At 30.0% G+C, this 27,059-nt stretch overlaps 1 protein-coding gene across 11 annotated transcripts in view; it reads left to right on the top strand.

Moving 5' to 3' along the window:
* Nucleotides 1-27,059, top strand: part of SK (small conductance calcium-activated potassium channel) — a 557,031-nt gene that overhangs the window by 414,211 nt on the left and 115,761 nt on the right. For all 11 annotated transcript variants that reach the window (XM_065507379.1, XM_065507378.1, XM_065507377.1 and 8 more), the window contains exon 7: nucleotides 17,591-17,907. In XM_065507379.1, the coding sequence (XP_065363451.1) occupies nucleotides 17,591-17,907 (317 nt within the window). The remainder of the gene's footprint in view (nucleotides 1-17,590; nucleotides 17,908-27,059) is intronic.

Here is a 27,059-nt window from a genome sequence, read left to right as displayed (position 1 = left end):
TTTGAAGCGAGAATTTGCCGAAAAACGAATATGCGGACAGATATGAAACCGTAAATATTCTATCATGTTAACAATTGACCTAATATTGCAATATCTGATAAAAACTATGTATATATATAAAAATGAAATGGTCCATGTATGTAATGGCATCACGTGAGAACGGCTGGAGCGATATGGCTGATTTTTTTTATTCGATTCGAAATTTTTAGGAGATGGTTTGTAAAGAAAAAAAAATCAAAAACTCTGGGTAATATTCGGAGTTTTTTTTGGAGTTCAGTCAACTGTAATAAAAAAAGCCCCCTAAAGTATGCAGTACAAATTTAAATATTTTATTTGCAAATAAATAAAAACAGGCAGGTATATATGTGTTGGAGAAACTTGAAGAACTAACATTAGTAAATAGCTACCGGGCGAAGCCGGGGCGGTCAACTAGTTTATAATAAAATGGTTGGGAAGTTTCCCCTCAGTCGGCTTTAGTCCCCCTCCTACGACTAATTGTTTCGATCAATGCAGAACTCTCTCTCTCTCTCTGGGATACGCTTCACTTTGCAACAGAGTATCCAAAATTGACTTGATTCGTTCTTTTCCTCAAAATATGAACAGTTCTTTTGGTTCGGAATCCATATGTTGCTAGAAATATGGGAAAAGGTCACAACTACCAATGGCCAATACATTCAATTAATTTATGTTGTGCAAATGTTTCAAAATAAAAGCTAAACATTTGATAAAATCCCGAAGGAGAACAAGCAAATAAAAGAAATCATAATGCGCCTTATTGGCCTCAAGTTTTTAAGTATTTTTAAATAAATTCACTGAAATTTATTGTTGAGGAATAAGCTAGTTTCCACTGACTAAAACTAGAGACTCTCTCGCATGTTTAATATCTGTCACAACAACAAAATAAATAGCTTGTTTTAATAGTTAGGTTTTTGACAGCAGATTAAGGTTTCTTTTCTCTCAATAACGTTTTTATAGACATTTTATTTTATCGTAGTTCCTCTAAGCATTTCACTGGTTGTTTTGGCTAGATCATCAGGAAACCATTTTGCAAAGGCCTTGTGAAATCTAGAGATATTATACAAATAAAACTATAGAGCAAATGATAAATTGACCCGGTAGTCTAGACGATAGTGTGCAGGACTATCAATCTGAGGGTCGTGGGTTCGATTCCCGCCAGAGACTCTTGGTATATTCGCAGTTTGTGTTTGTTTTAAAACAAAAAATTTGTTTCAATCGATATCTATGTAACTTAGTAGGTAATTATGCTCTGTATCTATCAATCTATTGAAATTACGGACATAAGTGGCATACAAAACTCTACAAATATTCATGTTTCGCTGAACATTGTTTGAATTTCCATTAATCTATATACTGACTCATTTCAGAATTGCATCTGTGTCAAAGTCATACTCATGTTGTTCCCATAACATCATTACATTAAGATTTGCAGTAGCTTATTGTCCAAAATAAATTTACAACTTTAAAGTATTTGTAGTATTTCTAGACCACCTGTATAGTAGATTAGTAAGCAAATGGCACAGCTAAACACTAGAGACATCAAAGCAGTAATCGCAACAGAATTTGTATCAATTTATAAATGAGCTAACAACATAAGAAAGCTAAATAATGGTTTTGTGTTATCACTTTTGCGGGGCTTTTAAATTAAAAATTAATATAAATTTGCAGTGTTTTTTTTATTTACTTGCACAAATAAATATATTTGCTTTTAGATATATTTTCTTTTTGCACATTTCGAAATTGAAATGAGATTGTAAGAACAGGGCTGATACAAGACAAATACTGAAATTAAACATCATCAATCAAATAAATTTTGTATAGACTTTTTGTTTTTTTGGAAAAAAAAGAAACTTCAAAAACCAACAACCAAACCATATAATTTTACTCTGTATATTTTTTATAATTTTAACTATTTTACTCTCTTCTTAATTTTAATTAAAAATTTAAATAAATTTAAATCCTTTTAAATAATTTATTTACATTAATATATTATTTCCTCCTTAACTCTTTAAACATTTTTCTTTAATTAAAAATAAAATATTAAATGTCGATGTGTTTTGAATACTCCCTCTTTCTCTCATATTAAAAAAACGCTTAGCAGAATTCAGTAAGTAAATAAACGAAAAAAAAAAAAACCTAAAAATTATTAAAAAAAAAACATTTTTTATTTATTAATTTAATCAATATTATTTGTGTGAGTAAATACAAAAGAACACAACAGCAATATTAGTATATATAAATATATATATTAACAAATATATATATAGATATATCTAAAAATTAAATAAACACATTATTTAGTAGTTATTATACCTACAACAATACAGAACAGACAGACATAAATAGTTACCTAAACTCAACTAATCCCATTAATACACGTAACATTACCCACATACAGTTACCTTTCTTTTTTTTAAACAAAATATGTCCCTTTGTTTGACACAAATATTCTAGAGACATCAAACATTTATATAGACATGTGTTGCATTACGTTCAGCCTAAATACAACTCTACAACTTACAACATCCCAAATATTCAATTGTTTGTTTGTGTTTCTATGTGTATGTCTGCGTGTGTGTGTTTTGGTGCGTGAATGTATTAGTTAGTAAATGTTATTAGTTTGTTTAACGTTTTAGGTCAACACCTTTTTACCATGCAATACGATAATTAAAAATACTTAATTGAAAATTAATACGTTTTACTAGACAAACATTTGAAACCGAAAATTCCAAAAAAAATAAATAAGAGTTTTTTATTTTTCGGCTGTGCAGAATTTTGTATACCCACCTCACAAAAATTGTAAGAAATATTTAGGTTTATATAAAACTGTCCAATTTCATCACGATATTAATTATTGTAAGACAATTATGAATGTTCAAGTCACTTTTTAAGGGGGACCTTATATGGGGACAAAAGGCAAATGTTGCACGATATTCGCCATGCTTTACGGTATTATTTCAGAACACTTAGAAATAATTTGTGCGAAATTTTATCAAGATTTCCTTATATACATATTCATGACTGCTCAAACAGTATTCCGAGGGACATTTGTATGGGGGCTAGGTGAAATCATGGACCGATATTGCCCATATTCAATACCAAGTAACCCCTTTTACATCCTTTAACCTCCTTTCGTTTGAGCCCTATCGTGTTTTCAACAGACGGACATATTTAGATCGTCTTAGAACCCAGAGTATATGTAATAATGTAGGTATGCGACAAATGTTTTGATTTATTGCAAACGGAATGACAAAATCAATACACTTCAATCTTTTTGATGGTGGGTATAAAAACAATTATTTTAATTTCTGTAATTACTACACTGACAGATTTTTCATTGTTTTGTCAATACTTGAGTCTCTTCATTTAGAAAAGATAAAACTGTTATTTGACATTGAGGTGAAATAAATACAGTGGGGTGAAATCTGTTACTTTTGGAAATATGAACAGATTTTAATGATTGAGGCTTTGCATTGGGTGTACGACTTAAAAAATGCTTTTATTTTGAAATATTTGTACAATATAAATTTAATCAAAGTATTTGCCATTGTTAGCTATTACATATGGATTCCGAGCCTAATAACTGTTCATATTTTAAGTGCACGAACCATTCTTCATCGATAGAAACAAATAGTAGTCAGGGCACTGTCTGGACTATAAAAATAGTGAGGCAGAACTTCCCATCACATCATTTTAAATACGTTTTAACAAGTATTGCAACATGATGCCGAGAGTTGTCATGACTGAATATTGCGGTGTCATGCATATTCTGGGCATTTGTTCGGCCAATGTTCGTTTGAAACGAATAAATTGCGTTTTGTAGAGGTTCCCTCTGATGGTCTGGTCAGATTTCAGCAGCTCTTAATAGATAGGACCATTTTGCTCCCACTAAACACAGAGAATTACATTATGGATATTTGGCTTCGGTGTCGATTCGGGTGGATTGCGACCAATTCATGGTCATCAAACTTTTTTGGTAAGGCTGGGCGATCTTTATCTTCGTGTCATAATCACCACTTTTGAACCGCACAAACTCTCTCTCGCACGATGAAACCGATAGACCACATTCACCATAAGCTTTGGCGAGCAATCAGTGTATTTCAAGCTTTTTTAAATTATAGAAGTAAGTAAAACTTCCCAAATATGACAAAATTCGAAATTTTCGAAGCAAAAAAAAATTTACTTTTTTCACACTATATTGTTCAATAACTAAGTGAGAATGACAGATATGTACCCCTCAATATAAGTTATTAAAAACAAAAACCGCTTTCAAAAGATACTCCATCTATTATGAACCCAGTATTACAGTACAGCCAATAATTTTACTATTAAGCTCCATGTTTTTTAAAGCCTCCAAGGCCTAAAACATCTATCATCCTCGACGTTACGTCGATACACCTTATTAGTCATTTTGCAATCGGACCGGTAGTTTAGAAGATTCTGATTCACGGTTATCTTGTCATAAATAGAATGCTACAGCTTCATCGTTTTGGACAAGCAGTTATTTTGGAGCTAAAATATACTGTCACGGACATTAAGGCCCTTGACGGGATTCTATGTTTGTTGCTCTCCTTATAAAGGCTTTGCTTATTTTGATGAACCAGCTACTGGTTCAAACTATTGGCACTGTGCACTATAATCAGACTTGGTGAAAGCAACACTCAAATTTCAATCTAATAATATTTATTATTGTACTTGCGATCCCATCTACATTTGTATCTACGACACATGTAAGGCATCCTTCTTCATCAGAAAACTGCGTGGGAATTTTCACTGATGATTTCAAACTAGGAGGACGACGAAAATTATGATTACTTTCAAACAAGCATGAGAAATCAAACGGACAGAATATCGGATAAAATAGAATAACATATCTCAGCCATATAACACGAGGATATTGAAGGCATTTGAGAAAGTGAAATTGACCACTTCATTGGTATCCCACTTTCTGCTTTTTATTATAGTACTTTAGATAGCAGGTTAGATCAAAATAGGCCTTCCTGCGCTATATGTCTTGGATTACCTTACAATTCTTATTTGTAAATATCGAGCCCTTAGCGCCAAATTATCGTAAGCGACATTTTCCAAAATTTTTTTTTATTGCAAAAATTTAAATTTTATTGACCGACTGATGTTTTAACGTTCACTGAATATCAAAATTGTTAATAACTTCAAAATTATAGGGGGTAAGATTTTATCGTAAGTCAATGTTTACATTTTACAGTAAACGAATTTTATCGTAAGCGACACATAGTGGTATTGAAAAAAAGAGGGAAATTAATCAGTAACTTCTAAATGGTTAGATTGGTTTGAATGAAATTTCACATGTGTAAAGAAGAAGTGTTCTTGAGTTTAAGCTTAGAAGATATTCGAATTTGAAAATTAAATTTTCAACATTTTTTACCCAACCTACTCCAGATTTTCTCCAGTTTTCCTTCATTGGACTAACAACATACGTATGTGTCAAATAAGAAAAGAATTGTTTAAAAATAATGACGAAGTACAAAGTTATATGCATTTGAATTTAAAAAATTTTGAACAGCCGATTTTCACTAATTTTTTGGGATAAAAGAACTTTTTTTCTTTTTAAGTTATCGCAAAAAAATTTCTAAGAGGATGTATAAGGAATTTATACTTTCTGAAAGCTAAGTTTTCATAAAATATTTTAAATGAAAAACAAATTAAAAGCTTTTGTTACCGAGGGGACCAGGTTCATTCAAATAACACCTATTTTTTATGTAAAATTAAACTTTAGGGCAAAAATTCTCAAATCGCATATTCGATATCAAAATACAATAACCGATTTTTGATAGCCCAATATGCTTTTAATTATTTTGTAAAGGATTCCGATAACTCCGACCCTGGTATGGATATTATAGCCAAAAAACTAAAAATTTCCATTTTTGGGATTTTTCAATACTTTTTTGAGAATTGCGGGATTGCTGATAATGAGTTTCAAAATTCGTTTTAATTTTTCCATTTTAAATAGAAAATTTTATATAACTGTGAAATTTCATTAAAAACTATTCATAAATGAATATTTTATTTCAATTCGAAAAATTTTTATCTATGCAAAAATTCAATAAACAATATTTTTTGTCATATTTTTCAATAAAGTATTCCATGAATTTTTAATTGTCAAAAGTTATAAATATTTTTGTAAAATAGACAAATAGCTTGAACGAAATTATAATATATTGCATCATAAAATTCTTAATTCTATTGATAAATTTCAAAATAATCGAAAAAACCTTCTCCTGTAAAATTTGTGTTTTGTCGCTTACGATAATTTGGCGCTAAGGGCTCGATATTATCACAATGAAAAGGAAACTATAACTGAGGTATTCGTGTTCTGCACTAGACATTAAACGATATCGAGCTTTGGGTTGATTGGTTTAAAATAATATTTCGGATCTACTTATATGACGTTGAGTATTAGAATGTCTTCATAGATTTGTCTTATTAAGTCAGAAGGCAGCCTATTTTGCAGAGATACATTATCTGCTTCTGGAGTATCCATGAAGCCAGTCTTCAGGTTTTGGAAAATATGTTTCATTCATAAACATACATTACTTAGATAATGACAAATTGGAATATAATTTATTATTGAAATAATGTTAATTAGGTAGTATTTCTGACCAAGAACTTTTAAATTCATATTTATTTTATACACCATTCGAGCTCAACAGTGTAATTTAGCAATAAACAACCTCAATTATTACATCTCTTTCGGAAAAATACTATGTAACTATTTACAACAAACTCATTAAAACGGAAATACTTTATTATACAGAATGCAACATCATAATTAAAAAAATATTTATATTTTTAAGTTTAATTCTATTAAAAGCAATGAAGTCAAATTCATATGAATATATTACATACACATAAGTATGCATTAGTTTAGCTTACAATATTTAACATATTAACATATTTTACAAAAAAAAAGAAAACTAAACAATACAGAACACCAACAAATAATAAAATTATGCTAAATAAAATAACAACAAAATTCTGTAAGCTAAAATATTACAATAATATTTTATAGTTAAAACATACATAATATGTATGCCATTAAATATTTACTCTATGATTTAGATGTAATAATAATTTACAATAAAATATTTACGTTTTCATATTACAAAATTTAAAGAGATTTCATTTAAAACACTTAAGTACTTTCGGTCTTAAATTATTTACAAATTATTTATTAAATAAATATCTACTTAAATAAGTTCATTAACAAAACAAGAAAATATTTACTAAAGAAATATTGTTTGTTTGTTAAAGTCAAAAATATATATCTACATGATTTTAAAATCAAATGACTTAGTAGTTTAGCAGCACTTTTGTAGAACTAATGATTTTATTTCAATTCATGTGATTTTCAAGTATTTTTTCCTAGTAATTTACTAAGTGTCTGGCCATATTTCCCTACAGTTATCAAATTTCTTAGATTTATTTAAAATAAAATAGATTTTTTCACTTTATAAGTGCTTTGGAGCGTATACTTGTTATTGAATTATTAAAATCTGTTTTTATTACTCATACGTCTGTGTGTTTGTTATAATATGAAATTAATTTGTTGGGTTTTTTGTTTTTTTTTTAAACAATGATGCCTAGAAAAACCCAGATGTTTAAATAGTTTATTTTCATTTGTTATATTCAAATGTTTGTCTTGCGAAATTTTAAAACTTATCAAAATAAATTAATAATTGTAATTTGTTTTAGAAAATAAAAGAACACACATATTTATTTAAACTCAAATGATGTCATAAATTTTTTTGTTTAACTAAATTACACTTACATGTGCTATAGCTGTTTTGCAATAAGATCACAGACAAGTTTAAGATATTTCTCTTTAGTTAAATTTGTCTATTTAGATTTCTGGGGCTACGTTTTATTCATCTAAAATAATTTTCTCCTCGATCATTTCTTAAGTCAGAAACTCATTGTAATCCCTTGAAACTAACTCTAGTTTTAGTTGAAATCAAAGACATAATTATAAAGGTAAATAATTTAAACTGAAGTACCACAATTTTGTCGCTTTTCATGTTAATAATATTCCATTTACTTAATTATAATCGAAAGTGTTCTTACAACGAGAAAAAAACACTTTGAAATACAAAGTGAGATGCAGGGTGTCAAAGTAGAAAACTTTGTACAGCTTGTAACTTATAATGATTAGGTTAGGTTATAAAGGCAGCTAGTTATCAACCAGCTCACTTGGGTCCATTAAATTGGACCTCTGGAGGCCCTAAGGATCATGCTCAGGGCCTCAAGAGGTCCTTCACATGTCAGAAATGGGTTCAATTTTCGAACCAACCTGACGCACGAATGAACGAATCCATCCTCCTGACATCCAGAGTAGATAGATCCGCTAGGCCGTGCAAAAATGGACTACCTATTGTCGCAGTCCGCACCCCTGCTAGGGCAGAGCAAAGACAGAGGAGATGTTCAATCGTCTCATCGTCGTCTTCATCATGGCAACTCCTACAGAAGTCATTGTATGGAGTATTCAGTCTCCTAGCATGCGCACCTATCAAGCAATGCCCCGTGAGCACTGATATGAGAGCTCGTAGCCTAGCCTGAGGTAGCCCCGTGAGGGACATTGACCTATGATGGTCAAATACGGGCTAAGTGAGTCTCGATATCGAGCAATTTGTCAAATTAGAACATCTGAGCTGAGCAAACTAACTTGTAAACAATAATATTCAATTAATTTTTCTTCTGAAAAGCACAAGTGATAATATCTGTAAAATAAGCATAAACTGCCAACATTCCGACGATGTTCTATCGATCATCTGGGTAACAGTTTCCTTCCTTATAAGATCAGCCGCCCTTCTTTGAAACCAGTCCATCAGCACTAGAATTGATCTTGCAGCTCCGGCCCATATATTCTATTTACGGACGAATGAAGCTAGTATTTATATGAAGAAGATCAGAAGGGGAGAGATATGTCCGACACCGTCTCAAGAAAAAATAATTTTCTGATTTATAGAGTCATCCATATTCATTCTTGAGAGTTTAATCTCAGAAAGAGTTGGTATATTGTCAAATGAATATGAGTGACTGATATTACCGTCATCCGCGAAAGAATAAATTGGATTTAAAGTGATTGTTAGTAAATTATTCATGAAAATTCAAAAAAAAATTGAAGGAGGAAGAACAGAGCCCTGGGGGACTTCTGAGCTCAATATGAGATTCTGGGGGCAAATCCCATATATTACTACCCTTTTAGTGTGTCCACGAAGGGAACTAGAAATAAAACGAGAAAATTCAAACCCAACACCCGACAAGATTTATTTAAAACAAGTGCTGGTATATAATCCGGAAATCCAGGGGATTTCTTCACGTTAAGTACAGATAGAACTTTCTTATCTGACCGAGTTCTGATTAATATTTTAGGCATTCTGCAAGATACAATAAGTATCACAGCACCGATTGATTGCATTAGGCAAGAGATGAATTTGATGGAAAAAAGTTTGCCAAAAGATTTGCTTTGCGAATCATCTTGACAAAGGACCATAAACTTTTTCTTTTTTTTCTTTCTAGCTCTTATGCGATATTCGTAACTAAGATTTTAGCCATCGAGTATCCTCATACAGTCATTACATGCCTGCCTATGGAGTAATATACGGATTTTTGTTTCTGCACCAATTTGAAATGCTATATTTTTAGTTTTAACTGCATCAGGACAAGTTCTGTTGAACCAACATTTGTCCTTCAATTTGCTGTAAATGGTCCTTCTTAGCAAAAGGAGTTTCATCCACAATAGAACCGTGTTTCCTACCATCTCGGCAGCTGTGTCAATGTTATCGTCGAGGAAGCAGTGTTTCCAATTAAAAAATTAAATTTTTTCAAATTTAAACAGGTGGTTAAGTTCATAATGAATAGTAGAAAATATAACTTTGAAAAAAGTAATATTAGGCCGGGTAACTTATTAAATTTTAAACATAGTTAAGGCTTAATTCAAGAAAAAGTTTTTTTAATTTGTATGAAAACTATTTATTTAAGCATTGATTAAACCGTATTATGATTTTTATTCAATTTGTTTAAACAAATCTTTGAGAAAAAATAATACAATATATAGCTCCATTTAGCCATTTTCCAAACTCATTTCAAAATAATGATTTTGATAATTTTTTACGACTATGCGGATTGAGATACTGGCAAAAAATGCGAAAAACAAAAATATCAAAGTTTGAACATAAATATCTTTTAAACTAAACAGGAATTTCTCAACCTTCCCACTTGCTTCATTGAAATATGTCCATACTTGTACAAGTTACAAGCTGTAAAAAGTTTTCATAACCAGAAGTGGTCGACTTTGACCGCCTGTATCTCACCTCACAGCCTTTATCTCAACATTTCGTACAATCGGACCAATAGCTTGGAAGACTAAATTACACCATTTTGTCTATCTGAATTGTGTTGAATCTTTATTTTTTATTGAAAAAAATATACAGTTACGAGGTGTAAAGATCTGGCCATCGTTTATATATAACCACAAGTTTATATATTCTTAATCTGATATCCTGTACCAGCAACTAAATATCAAATTCTACTAAAAAAAATTATCTCGCTTAAACTAAAGTAACATTTGAAAGGAGAAAATCTGTTAAGTGTAAAGAAACATATTTGTTTCTTTTATTCCCTTGGCAAAAGTCCGTGGAATTGCGGAAAAACATTAATCTTTTACGGTCAATAAACACACAGTATTGCACATAAAACTAAATGCATAAACACATACCAGCGTTTTTGCACAAACACAAATCTGACATACCTATAAAAACCCAACAAAATAAATGAAAAACAAAAAAATCAAACTTAAAAACCCGTAAAAAAAACTAACTTTCCTGTCATGTAATTTTTTTTTTTCTCTCTCTTACAACATTCCTAAAGTCTTTGTCTATTGAAAAAAAACCCTCACCTAATGCAGTTTTGTATACTTTTAATGTTTTTTCTGTCTGTTTATTTTTTTTAATTTTTTAAACACATTGTGCAGCATTGTTTTAAGACTTTTACAACTTTATATTTTCTTTTTGTTAAACTATTTTTCAAACACATGTACACAAATAAACTAAAAGAAACAAATCAAAGGTTTACAAAAACAAAAGTTGACAAATATGTCCCCAATTGAAAATAAAGTAGAAAAAGTCAGATAAAAGAAACAACATTTTTAATAAGACTTAATAACAGCAAAAATTAATCCTTTAGCAATTTATACTAATTTCTACCTCTGAAATCCGCAACCAACTATCTTACACACTCTCTTAAACACACACACATGTTTACACTCTTGTAACTAATTTTTACTCTTACTAACTGGTCCCCTTGTCTCTTTGTCTTGTTTCCTGTTTAATAAATCCTAAAGCCTTCTTATTGTTGTTACAATTGTCGCTCTTTTTTCTGTCTTTTTATCGTTTTTTATATAATTTATTTTCTATTTATAAGTGTATAAGTGTATGTATGTGTGTAATTTTTATTTATTTTTTGTACTTGTAAATTCTTCTTTCGTGTGTCTTTCTATCTATTAGTCTGTATCTTTGTATATCTTTTTTGTTACGTATCTATGTATTTATGTACTTGTATGGTATTAGTGTATTCTTATAATAGTTAATATATATAAATATCTAAATATGAACTTATTAGTCAAGTCCAACTATTCAATGTATGTATTTATTTATATTATACTATTAACAACAAAAATAACACAACTAAAACAACAACAACAATACAGCAACTACAAGTATATTACAACAACTATTACTAGTTACTACAGCTCTTAACAAATTACAAGTGCACAGTGGATCTTTATAACAAAAATTTGCAAAAGATTGCAAATATTGTTAAAGATTATAAATATTTACAAATATTCATGTGAAATTCTAAAGCGATATTGCTGTATCTATTTCTCTAAGGCAAGCTTTGAAAATAATGAAAGTCAATAACAGTTTATGAAAATATTAAACAACCTCAATATAATGTTCTCACCTAAGTAGCTGCCTACTTAGGTCCATTAAAGACTGATTCCATTGTGATATGCAAAAGGCAAAAATCAGATACATAATTTTTGTTTATAGGTTTATTATAATATTGTTCTTGCCTTTAATGTCTAGGCCTTACAATAAATAATTAAATCTTATAACTAAACAATAATTGTTCTCTCAGTGGAGAATCATATTTAATATATTAGATGAGTGGTAAATCAGCTCTACGTAGCCTTGATCTGTTGAGTTACTGTAAGTAGCATTTCTTATGTACTATGGAGCTCCCGTAACAGTTCTTAGAATTTTGGATTGTGCACTCTGTATGAGATCTAAACTGGTAGATGTAACGTGACAGTCTGTGGGATGTTCAACATGTTTAGTATCACTGGTGGACAACTTCCTCTCCTAAATGAAAACGTTATGTGCTTGCTTTTGATTACATTTACTCGTATTCTCCAATTTTTTAGCCTCGTCTCCACGTGCCTGAGATAATTATCAAGGTTTCTAGATACTACACGTATGTCCACATGATAACTAAGAATTGGAAATGGTTAATTATTCGGACAGCAGGGTTAGTCCTAGAATACTTCACTGAGGTACACCAACATTTATCATATAGTCTCTTGTCACATAATCGACGCATTTTATGCTAAACAAGCGATCCGATAGTTAAGACTCTAGTATTATGTGTAGGCAGTAGGCATTTAATCTTGTGTATTAGACCTTTATGCCAAACCTTGTCAAATGCCTGGGCAACATCTAGAAATATTGCCGAACAGTACATTTTTAGTTCGAAAGATTTTCGTATCTCTCCAGTTAGGCGGTTGAATTGCTCAATTGTACCGTGTTGCTTACGAAATCCGAATTGATAATGTTTTGACTATTTAAGAATGTTTCCCTTGGGTTATTCCCTAGTTTGGACAAACAAGGCAATAAGCTAATAGGTCTGTACGATGTTGCCAATTGTCTCTAGGAGTCTTTCCAATCATTCGGAGAGAAAGACAATATAGCATTGAATAATACTGTGATCACAATAATTGCCACATCTTGTAGGTTTCCAATCATGGAAGGTGTAATTAAATCATAACCTGGAGATTTTTATACCCTACACCAGCATAGTGGGGAGGGTATTATGCGTTTGTGCAGATGTTTGTAACGCCCAAAAATATTAGTCTACCACCCACCTTAAAGTATACCGATCGACTTAGAATCACTTTCTGAGTCGATTAAGCGATGTCCGTCCGTCCGTCCGTCTGGTCGGCTGGCTGGCTGGCTGTCCATGTAAACCTTGTGCGCAGAGTACAGGTCGCAATTTTGAAGATATTTAGATCAAATTTGGTACATATTATGTCTTCGGTCCAAGGACCAAGCCTATTGAAACTGGCTGAAATCGGTCCACTATTTCACCTAGCCCCCATACAAATGTCCTCCCGAAATTGGACTTTATCGGTCATAAATGTTTAATTTATATATGTATCTCCACAAATTCCGCTCCAAATAAGTTTTATATACACAAAATTCATGTCACCAAATTTTGTTACGATCGGTCCATAATTAGTCATAGCTCCCATATAGACCCGCTTCCGAAAATTACTTTAACGTGCATAAATCGCTTAAAAATTTTGGTAAACACACAAAATTCAACATAGGTAACTTTAATATAGACATAAATCACACGACCTAATTTCATGGTGATCGGTCCATAATTGGTCATAGCCCCCATATAACCCCACTTCCGAAAATCACTCAAAAATATAAATTATTGAAATTTTAAAAGAAAAATTTTTTTTGCTCTTTTACTTAGTGTAGGGTATTATATGGTCGGGCTTGACCGACCATACTTTCTTACTTGTTTTAATTTAAGATTGTCCTTTATGATCTTCTGAACATCTTCTATACTAACAATAGTTCGGTGTATATTCCTGTGCGAACAGGTAAATCCCCCAATACAAAATTATTTGTTGGAGGGTTTGGTTGGAACACATTACTTAAATGTTTGGCGAAAACTGCGGCTTTATCCTTTACACTACGTGCCCAGTTACCATCACATTTTCTTATCGGACTTTGACCCTCTACCGGTGGCTTAATGTTCTTTGCTGCCTTCCAAAGGAATATAGGAATAGGAATCAATATAGTTTCGATTTCTGCGATCCTCTTCAGACTAAAGGGCTCTTTTTAGTACCTTTTAGATACCTCAATTGACACGCATTATTTCTATGTATATCGTACCAACGAAGTATCTAAGATTCATCCTCGATAGCTTTAAAGCTTAATTTTATTGGCCTTTACTTGAATCAAATTATCTTCCTCATTATGACAACTTCTATTCTCAGCCTCATAGCATAAGCTGCTATGATATCAGTAGCCTTATTTCCTCCCGACGGATTCCAATAAGTAGACCACTTATGGCCTCATCGGTTGTCATCTGGCCAATTCATAAGATACTACTCCGGCAGTCATCATAGCCAAATAAGTATTAGCGTTAACCTATAATTTAACGCTACCCCATTCGCATGCAGAAAAAATAACATGGTTGTGGTAAACACAATCTAAGATCAACATATTTTGATAAGATTTATGATTGTAGTCAAACATATTATGATCATTATTAGTATCATAAAATACCATATGTTCTAAAATAATAATATTATGATACAAATCAATAACAATGCAATTATGCTATGATCCAAAGCAATCATATTATTATTAAAATATAATACAAAATTTTATTTTAATAGATTTTAGTTTTAAGGTACTAAATTTCCAATTAAAATATTACTGATAAATTCACAGAAATTTATTGTTATTCCCTCTAGAAAAGTTAAACATAATATACAAATAAAACTATGGAGCAAATGGGAATTACTGACACTCTAAATTTACTTGTAAAAAAACATAGTTGTACATAATAATAATATGTTTACCTATTTATCATTATTTAGTTGTTCGAAAAATAATTATGATTCGGTGAACTATATTCATATTTATAATTGCTATGAAAATATAAATGTTTACAGTAACTGAAATATTGCTGAAATTAAATTAAAACAACAATTATATGTTTACGACAACCATATATTGTTGCAAAGAACATAGTATACTTTTCGTAATCATGTCGAACCATGTCGAACTCTGCGTACATGTAACCTGAAAAATTAGCTCCTGGTTTATGGTTTTAGATTCACAAGTAGTTTTCCCAGAAAAGTTCAGCTAATTAAGGGTTTTAACCAAACTAAAAGTCCTAAATATTGGGAACGTTCAATCTCAGTTAAAATAGCCTCTTTATTATTATTTATTAAACGGGTTTAGAAAAAAAGCAATTACAATTTCCAAATGTATTTATTATACCCTACACCACCATAGTGGGGAGGATATAATGCGTTTATGCCGTATACCGATCGACTTAAAATCACTTTCTGAGTCTCTTAAACGATGTCAGTCCGTCCGTCCGGCTGGCTGGTTGTCCATGTAAACCTTGTGCGCAGAGTACAGGCAATTTTGAAGATATTTCTATCAAGTTTGGTACGTATTATTTTTTCAGCCCAAGGACCAAGCCTATTGAAACTGGCTGAAATCGGTCCATTATTTCACCTAGACCCCATACAAATGTTCTTCCGAAATTGGACTTTATCGGTCATAAAAGTCTAATTTCGGTCCATAATTAGTCATAGCTCCCATATAGACCCGCTTCCGAAAATCACTTTAACGTGCTTAAATCACTTAAAAATAAATCACTTAATAACTTTCATATAGACATAAATCACACGAGCCAATTTCATGGTGATCGGTCCATAATTGGTCATAGCTCCCATATAAGGCCCACTTCCGAAAATCACTCAAAAATATAAATTATTTAAATTTTAAAAGAACAATGTTTTAGCTCATTCACTTAGTGTAGGGTATTATATGGTCGGGCTTGACCGACCATACTTCCTTACTTGTTTTTTTACTTACATATATTGGAAATAATATCCCAAACAGTATCGGAAATTTTGTATTCTATGTTTTTGGGGAATTTTACTTCTTATTCTACTTGTTTAATTTAAATACATTTTCTAAGATCACTTCTTTCAATTGGATGAAAATTGCAGATTTTATTCAACTATTATTTTGCACTCTAAAAGTATGTTCTAAAAAAACGAAAAAACTGTTATTACTTTTACAATTTTCAAGTCATTTTAATAAAACTTGATTAATTTTATTAAAATAAAATATAAAAAAAAATTATGGAGGCAAAGTCATCATTTGGTAATCACTCTTCCTAAGTTGGCCGCCGGTTATCCCATAAATATGAGTTGGTAACAAAGACAGAGCTTTAGAGTAGGTGTATTTGACAGACATTATATTATGAAAATTCAAAATCTCTCAATAAAATTAATGTGGTAATTTTCATTATTGGTTTTTCTGTCAATTTATTTTTGAAAAGTTATTTGTGAAAATCGAAGATATGCTTAATAATAATATATGCAACATTTCAAACACATAATGCATTCATCGTTAGAAGAAATACCCATTTATGGGCTACTTAGACTTTAATGTTTTGTAAATAATAAATCATTAAATACATATTGATTATAACACTAAATACATATTGATTATAACACTAACCCCGATTTTCTCAATATCAGGTTATAGTTTTTCGCAACGTAACCCTCCAATTAACATTTTTTTGTATGAGAACTGTCAGTTTATCGTCACGATAAAAAATAACCAGAGATTAAGAAAATGGGGGTAAGTTTTTTTATGCAAATCATTATAATTAACATTATATTTATATAATTCGGTAATTCCCGGGTACCCAAGAACGTACCAAACATTCAAAAATAGTCGGGAAATTCAAAACCCTAGTTATAATCAAGTCTTAAACTATTTTATTTACGTTTCCAACAAAAAATAAAGTCGAAGATATTCAAGTTATTACAAATGTCTTTAACTCATTATATGAGAAATTCAATAAAAAATTTCTGTAGTAATGAAAAATGTTGGACTTGTACAATCTTCAATAGGCAATGCTACATGTTTTGACTTTTAAATTCCACTGTGCAATGTTTTTTTGCCCCTATAACCGAACAACTAAAAAACTAACCTAACTGTATTACTTACGTACTCGTACTTACACACAGACACATACACTTAAGCCACTTAAGTGCTTGTATTTGTAAATTGTATATAGACACACATATATACACACAAAAAAATACTCACACACACATACACTTATACCTTCTGTAATATAATATATAAAATAAAGTAAAACAAAAATAATAATAACAAAAACAAAAGTAACGTATAACGTAAATAAATGTTTTAATACTAAACTAGTGTAGTAGAAGTTTGATTTCTTTGTTATTTATTTGGTATTGAACGTATGTACGTACAAACGTTAGCCACAAACTGTCTAACCAAAAGCTAATAAATCAATAAATTTCCAATTAGTTATTAATAATAAATTTTATTTGCTTTCTTTTCTTCTTCTTTTTTTACTCTCTTTTTTATGTTAACCCTTTTTTTGGTAAATTTCTGAACCAAAAAAAAAAATTAAAATGAAAATTAAAATCATTGTAAATGGAAATCGATAGTTATTTATGATTGATAATTGTGCTGACGATTGGAGGATCGCTATGACATGGCAACGAATTAGTCAAATAAGTTTAGAACTTTTTATATGTGCAATACATCCAATACCTGGTGAATATTATTTTCAATGGACTACGAAGTTGGCGAATAAAAATAAAACAATGGGCACCGAAATGGTGCCATACGATGTAGCTTTATCATTACCCATGTTCCTTCGTTTATATTTAATATGTCGTGTAATGCTTTTACATTCAAAACTATTTACGGATGCCTCATCAAGGAGCATAGGTGCTCTTAATAGGATAAATTTTAATACCAGGTAAGTGTGATTTATTACTTATTATATATATATTCATTTATTTTCCATTACACTTCCATCTTCATTTAAATCAATTAATTAAGAGTTCGCTGCTAATGGGAATTTATTAGAAAATTGCGTAAATGACCAGTGTTTTAATTGTTTAATTAACTTGTTTGTGGGTAGAGTAGTTGAAGTATGTAAATGGGTGTTTTTCTTTGTTTTTTTTTTGTGAAAATGAATTAAATTAATGACGACAACATTTAACAATAGAGAAATTGTTTTAAGTAGCTAATTTTAAAGCAATCATAGCGCATAGAAAGTCAGGTTTATTCTCTCAGAAAAAGATTACAAGTTAAGGTACTTTTCGTTATTCTCATTTAATCATAGAGGGTTAGAGGGAAAACAAGGATAAATATTTTTGATATATTTTGTTATCCTCTGTATCTTTTACATAAATAAACACAGAAATCAAACTTGAATTGTGGTTTCCTGATATTAAGATACATTTTTGGTACTTCTTCGAAATAAAAGCTTCTGAGGGATACAATCTCTTTTTGATTCGTTTATAACTTCTAATACCGAAGCAGATAGATATTTGACACTTTTTGCAAATTTCACAGTTTGCAGGGAAAATTGTATATCTTCTAAATAAATAAACAATTAGTTCAAATTTGTAATGTATTTCCTTCATACTTCAATACATGTTTGGTACTTTTTCGAAATTCGAACTATTAAGTGGCAAAATGTTTATTGTACTTTTCTTATTAAGACGTTTCTTCTATAAAAATATATCCAGCCACAAATCTTTTTATAAGCTCCTACAGCTGCATAAACATTAAGTTGTATAATATTTCTGTTACCTCAAATGAACCAGAAAAGGTATCAATATGGGCAAATAAAGGAATTTATATTTGATACTTAATTCGTTAGAAAAAAAACTTAGAAAAACAGTAGCGCAAAAATTAACTAAAGATGGACTTAAAATAGTACTAAATCACGTAAACAGTTTGTAACCATAAACTTGTTTTTCTTAATCAAATGGTAACAAACTTTTAACATTGAGACATACCTGTGTGACATAAGTCTCCCTATAGAGGATTTTAAAAAGCCTGAGATCGTGTACTTATGTTCCTAACACAATTGCAAAGCTTTTCGTGATTACCTTGAAGGCTTGTATAACGATATTCCTCACACAGATTGAATACACGGTATCTACCAACCGCCCAATCAGCTTGGTAAGTAAACACAGTTTGCAATACAAGGTCCTCAATTTTTGGCTGAAAACCTTCCCCTTGTTTAGGAGTAGGAACCTACCAAAACCTAATGCACTCTCTCTCCGCTGTTTAGGTTTAAACCACAGCAACCACGTTATATGCCCAAGGTGACCTGACAGGAAAAAGTAACTACTAGTCCTCATATAATCTGATGTATTGTCTCTATACCACAGCCGCTACATTACTAGCTGAAGCTAATCACCAAAAATCATTCCAGGGACTGATGATCGACTTGATACCAGATTTTTCTAGTCACTGGTCAGGCCACTATGATCTGTATCTCTCCGTATGGTCTCCAGACTATTTAACCTATAACAATTATTAAACCTTCAAACCATTCATACCATTATGTATGGAATATATATTCAAAGTACTGGCAATTTTTAGCTATGATCTTTTCCCATCTTTCTGGCAACATATGGATTCCGAGTAGGGTTTGCGGTCCTGGAATTCCCGCCCGGGAAATCCCGGGATTTTCCGTAAAATTATTGTCGGGCTTCCCGGGAAATTTAAATTTTTTTCCCGGGAAAAACGGAAAATTTAAAATTAATTAAAAATACTTTAATATATTTAAATATGACATCTCTGCTTGATGAATGGCTTGTTCCAAATATTAGTGGAGGTTTTAAACACCATTAAGGATACAGTAGAAGCATTATGCCGAAATTAAACCATTTTTCTGATAGGTGATGCTATAATGAACACACTTTATGCACAGCAGTTATCTAAAAATTCTACGATTTCTCAAAAAACGGTTCATTCAATTAAATTAAACCTAAAAACTTCAACATTATAAAATAAATTATAATATAAAAACACAATGTTAAAAATTTATGGATAGCAAATGTATGAACGTCTATTTGACCACAATGTTCCCTCATCTGTTCAAAGCGTTGATGATGAGGATTCCGAAATACAAATGGAGCAAAATTTTAAAAACCAATTAGAATATCGGAGAATACATTTTGATTGTCTTTATAATGCTTTAATAACGATAAAGGCAACACATGTTTAAAGCGAAAGAGTTTTCTCGTCGAATGACTTACTGAAAGCATTAGTAATTTTGACAAATCCATTTTTTAAAAAAATAGTTCTATGACGGACATATAACATAAAAATCAAAAGAAAGAATCTAAAAAGTACATTAAAAATCCCATTAACATATTAATCGACATCGAATTATAAAGATACATTCACAATTTCTAAAATTTTGTGACACTTAATTGCTCTTTTACTCTAATATATCATGAATACCGCTAATATATAATTTTATAGAACAAGTGCTCTCCAAATATTTTAACAAACTTTTTTTGGTTTTATGTGGGTACAATTGAGCAAAAATCCGAGCAAAAATAACTACTCATCGTTTGAGGCCAAGAACATTTTCATGTCTTGCCGCATATGCTGGGCGTTTTTTGGCCAATTCGCACTTCAAACGAATCAGTTGTGTTCGGTACAGGTTCTCTGTGATGGTATGGCCAGATTTCAGCAGCTCATAATAGATAGGACCCTTTTGGTTCCATCTATTATGATTGGATGGACTTCAAGTACGATCTCTTACCCTTCGGATTATAGTAATGGATCCATTTATCATCAAAAGCAATCCAGCTGCTTGTAAACGTTTTGAAATTGCCCTTCTTACCCTTCGGATTATACACGCAGAAAAAAAATATAGTTGTGCATGTTTATTGTAACCATTTCAATATTGTTACAATTTTTTAACAATATTATAGTCACAGTAACGACTTACATGATTGTGGTAACCATAATATGGTTAATTTACGATTCACATGATTGTGTCAACCATACATATGGTTACAGTAAACAAGTATATGTTTGTGACAACCATATTTATGATGAATACTTTTATATGTTGTTGTCAGATTATAATATCCATAAGCCGAGAGCAACATAATATGATTAGTCGTTCATCATATAAATGGTTGTCACAAACATATACATGTTTACAGTTACCATATACATATATGGTTGACACAATTATGTGAATCATAAATTAACCATATTATGGTTGCCACAATCATGTAAATAGTTACTGTGTAAATAGTTACTATAATATTGTTAAAAAACTTCTAACAATATTGAAATGGTTACAGTAAACATGCACAAATCTCTGCGTGTAGTAATGTATCCATTTTTCATCAAAAACAATCCTGCTGCTCGAAAACATTTTGAAATTTTGCAAGCTCTTGTTGCGTTTGACTACAATTTTCATGGAGTAATGCCTTCAATTCTTGGTCTTCAAACTTTTTTGGCTGGCCTGGGCAATCTTTACCATGCAGGTCAAAACCATCAATTTACACTCAAATATCAAAAATGTTTATTTCATCCGTAAACATATTATGGATACTTATTTCTTAATAGCAATGTGGTTGGTTATTTTATTTTAATATTTATATAAATAATCCTGAAACGCTACAGACTCTTAAAAGAAATATCGTTTCATGCCATTTGTGAGGTAGTACTTAGTAGAAACCACCAACATTCATCATTCAATAATTGGGTTATCATCATATGTTACTGCAAGGATAGAGGTGGCTGTCACATGAATAATATCATGGTTTATAAATATTGGAATGTTTGTATTTACATGAAGTCATAATATGCCAAGGAAATTGATTTTATAAAATTTTATTTTCAAAATAGCCTTTAAATCGATATTACTTGACTGTCGTTAATATATTGCTCCAGAATTATATGAAAAAATCAAATATCTACTTAATAGCCATGACTTTCATAGAATTTAAGACATAACCTTTACCAACATTTATTTTCAATTTCCTTTAATTTACTATGAATTTCATAAAATTATTTATATGCTTTGGCAGATTCAAACAACAAGTATTAATTAACTAATGTGAGGTGTCACGGATATTTAATCACGTAAAGACAAAATACTCATACGCCATAAAGTCCCAACTAAATGGTTTCAATGACATTGATTAATCTAGCAAGCTGATTTCAAACAATAATAAAGTCTAAAATAGAAAACAAATATAAACGAATTTTTAGAAAATAAATGATCGAAAAATTGCCAAAAAATAAAAATTAAATTATTTAATATGGAATTTTGGTGTATTTTATTTATTGTACGTTTTCTTCTTAATTACAAACAAAAATTGTTTATAACACTTAAAAACCCCTAGCAGAACACTTACCAGTTCTGTTGTTCTATATATTTCTCTCGTTCTCTGTCATGTTTATTTATTTATTCATATTTTATTACTTTTGGAAATTTGCACAACTGTTTTGATACTAAATATTTTATTTATTTGCTTTACATCTATGTATGTTTGTATGGATGGATAATTATTAGCAAAAGTTTTGTATTAAAAATAAACTGCTACTACAATATTTTGCAGAGTCCAAAAATTTAATTGGAATTTCTTTATAGTACACTTACTGTTTAAGAGTATTAAGTCACATCCGGTTACATGAAAGTCTCAATAATAAAAAAAAAAAACTAATATTAAAATGTTTAAAAATAGATGTTTTAAATCTTTTTCGAGTAGTTTGCCCCAACTTATATTTAGTTTATTGTTATGAGTACTAGCTAGTTTGAGATTTTGCAATGTGTGTGCGTTTTTATTTTTCGTTTATTTGCAAAATTCAAATAAATAAAACTTTTCCAATTGTAGTTTCACAAAGTTTTTCATTTGTCATACAATCGAAATGAAGTAGTGTAGGCTAAACAAAAATTTTTTTTGGAGTGTTTTTTGTAGGTAATTTTTGGCTTGTTAAAGTAATTTTTATTATAGGTTTTTTCTGTAAACTAATTAAAGTAAGCAATAAAAGTTTGGCGTTAATAATAATGGCTTTTGAATTGTTTTAATGTTGAAGCTGTAAAGTAAGGTGGCTCTTACTTGGCACTTTTGAAATAGTAATATAAAACAAAATGAATTTAAATGTTTAAAAAAGAATAATCAAAAATAATTTGTATATTTCGTATATCCATAGACGTTTAATTATACAAATTTTCTGACATCAATAACCCACTATAATTTGAGACAAAAAAAACTCAAATCCCAAAATTTTTATTTTCAAATTTTTAAAAAATTGTTCTTGATTTTAGCAAAGCCTACATTAGTATTTTAATTGTAAATTTTATTAATTGTATCTAATAAGGGTTAGTATTGCGACTGATTCCAAATTGATGTTTTTTAAGGAAATTTAAAAAAAATAATACCGTCAGTCCGTCTGTCTATTAAACATATGATTGAGCCCAAACAAAAGAAGCAAGCTGGATGAAATTTTCGACGAATACTTTCTGTCGATAAAGTTTGTTTGGTATATAAAATGGATAAAATCGGTCCATGATTTTACGTAGCCCCCATATAAAAGTAACCTGGAATACTGTTTGAAGAGGCACAATAGTTTGGATTATGCGGCAGTTCTGATAAAATTTTGCACAAATTAGTTCTACGTACAAATTAGTTTATACTGTAAGGTATGAAGAAAATAGCTCAACAATCGTCCCTGGACCTCAAACATGGTCCTCGTCTGAAAATGCCTTGTCTTATAATAATTAATATAGTAATGAAATTTGACATACAAAAGTTTTATATGAACCTAAATCTTGCTACCAACTTTTGTAAGGTTCGGTCCAAAATTGACCCTACCTCCCATATAACCCCTATATCAGAAAAATATTTTATTATCAATGATAGGTATAAACAAATTATTAAACACTCTTACTTGCTCTAAATTACAAATGTTGCATCTTTTTTTAAAAAGGCAAAATATTTTTTAGTAAAATTTAATGCTAAAATTAAATTAAAGGGGAAACTCTTAGCCCATGCCAACTCAGTAATTAAAGGTAGAAGATGAATAAATCTGTCATATAACGAGACAAACAAAGAAAAATTGCTTATTATTTTAAGTTACAAATTGGCTTGAAATTGGCTTTATAACAATAATACAATAATACTGGTAAAACAATTGATGTTAACTCCATCAGCACCATACCGTTTCTCTCACAACTCGCTGTGTATAAATACACACAGTTCCATCTTCTAAAAGTCTCATGAATAATCTAAAAGAAAAAACTCGAATGCTCTATTTCCACAATGTTCACATGGATCTTTTAAATCTAAAAAAACTAAATAAAAGTTGCCTGATAAACTCAGTACAGCCATCAGAAACTAATTTGAAGAGTGCCTCAGAGCATTGTTGCCGGTTTAGGTGAAAAAACAGTAATTATAATACGATTCTATTGAAAAAAAAATAAAATAAAAAATATTTCGAATAGATCGGGCGACTAAAAGTTAATAAAACTTTGATTTAAAAAAAAATTACAAACAAAATTTCACGTGCTAAAATTATGACATCACTCACAAAATAGCTGACAGAACAAAAACTAAAAGTCAGAATGCATTTCTACCTTCGAGAGAAATGTTAACAAATATGTAACTAAAGTCAGTTAAATTTAAAAACAAAAAATATTATTATTATCTGGCGCGTTAGAGGGTTAATGTTGTCATACATATTACATAAACATTGTTAACAACAGGGTGCTATCAACATTGTTGATAAGTAGAAGATTCTACTAATGGAAATGTCTATAAACATGATGACTGTTGCAAGCCTTCGATACAGATCGTTAAATTCAAATTGATAAAGCAAATTCGTAACAGTATCATGAAAAGAAAGAGAAAATACACCTAAGTACCCATTTTGTCTGTTCTTGCTTCAACAGGTCTAAAAAGTACCATTATAAGTAACAAAATAATTGCTCTATTGTGACAAACCCAAACCAAAACAAGTAAGAAAGTATGGTCAGTCAAACCCGACCATATAATAGATCTGTTCATTTACGTTCCCAGTAAATACTTGTAACGAGAGAATAAAATCAAAATTTACAAAATTACTGTCTTAAATTCTCAAAAATATTAAAAAGTAAATGAACACTTTTCCAGTAACAATTGTTTTATACAAACAATTTTCTTATTTTATTCCTTTTAAAATGTATAAATACTCACGTTTTCTTCAATTTTATAGAAAATTATTTTTTTTGAATTTTTTTCAACACAAAAATAAAATTGTAAATAAATAAACAATAACACAAAACATATGAAATATAAGCTGCTAAATATTATGAGTTCAAAATAGAATTGTAATCCTTTATAGCAACGAGAGAACATGCTCTAAAATGTATACCCTCCTTATTTTTGCTCTACTTGGAAGTTTTTTGAGTTAATGAACGCATTTCCAGTAACAATTGTTACTAACTAGTAACAACTTTTAGGTCGTATTATTTATGTCTATATGAATCTTATTTCTGTTAAAGTTTATGTAGATACCAGAGATTGAAAATAACTCGCCCATATACCAAAAAACTCAAATTGTGATTTATATTTTTGTGATATAAATAAATCACTGAAAACAACAGTTATAAAATGAATTCTATTTAAATGGTTTGGTATGACCTTTATTCGTTTTTGAATTTAAATGTTCACACCAAATGTTGTTTTTTAATGGTTTGGTGTGAGATAAACAATTCATTTTTTTTTCTTTTAATAACTGTTAATTTCTCTTTTATTTACATACAATAACATATTATTAGTAATTTTTAACAAATTATGGAAATAATATGATAAGTATAAAGTAATGAAGTCTGAGTAACAGAAATGAGATTTTTTTTATATTGTTATTAATCTTTTGATAAATTTTATATATTTAAGCGTTGATTTGCATCAAATGCATTTTTGCGATTTATTTTTCATGTTCGCAAATAAAAGTCACAAGCTGACATCTACGAAAAAAATAAATTATAAATCACTCATTTAGATTATTTGTGTTTGTTTCTTTTCTGTTTCCCTCAACCCCAAACCTAAAATGTTCTCGAATAAATCACTCTCTCAGTGATATATCACAAACAATTATTTTTAAATGACTGCTAATTCGAATTTACCATTGAAATGAAAGTGAACCCGTTATTTTCGGTCTCTGGTAAAGTCGATAAAGTCCAATTTTTAAAGACATTAGTATGTGGGCTAGGTGAAATAATGGACCAATTTCAGCCAGATTCAAAAGGCTTCGTCCTTGGGCTGAAATAAATGTATGTACTAGGGTATTCATTCGACTAATAATCGTTCGATTAATCGAATAATTTCTTACGAATAATTATTCGAACAATTTAAAAATGGCCATTTTCGAATAACGAATAATTCGAACAATTTTATGTAGAATAATCGAATAAATGTTCATATACATATATTTAAATTTATTAAATTGCTTAAAATTTTTCATAATTTCAAATTTAAATACGTAATAATGACTCACAAAAATTGGATTGTTTCTGAAATTCGACAAATAACTAAAGACAAAGAGACTTTCGATCACTGTAGATGAGTGTTCCGATAGCTCCTTCTATAAATATATAAATATTACTGCAAGAATTTACAATTCTAAAAACATCTCATTCAAAATTTTTAACTTGGGACTTGAACCAATGAACCAAATAGCTGGCGAAATATTAGAAGAATCGCAATTACTAATCAAATTATTCACTTAGATTAAAGTGGAGTTGAATGTGATGGAGAATGTGATTTTGAAACGGACGTCAAAAGTGATATTGAGGATGACATTTATAATGATAACATTGAAATAGATGAAGACCATGATCTTAAAATATGTGTATATATATAAGTGATGTTATTAACCGCGTACGTAAGTGTTGCAAAATATTTAATAAAAATGATAAACACATTTTTTGCAAACTAACGTTTTGTTGCAAGAAAAGCATGGAGTTTGTCTTATACATGTTGTAATAAACTTTTTGCATATTTGTAAATGCGTCAATCATGCACTGCCTGACTTCAAATTAGCCACGTTCACTGACAATGATATCAAACTTTGGACAGATTCCCTTTATTATGT

Source organism: Calliphora vicina, chromosome 4 (genome assembly GCF_958450345.1).
Source record: "Calliphora vicina chromosome 4, idCalVici1.1, whole genome shotgun sequence".
Taxonomy (NCBI): Eukaryota; Metazoa; Arthropoda; class Insecta; order Diptera; family Calliphoridae; genus Calliphora; species Calliphora vicina.
The sequence above is the reverse complement of the archived record's forward strand: the minus strand, read 5'-3'. Positions and strand labels throughout refer to the sequence as shown.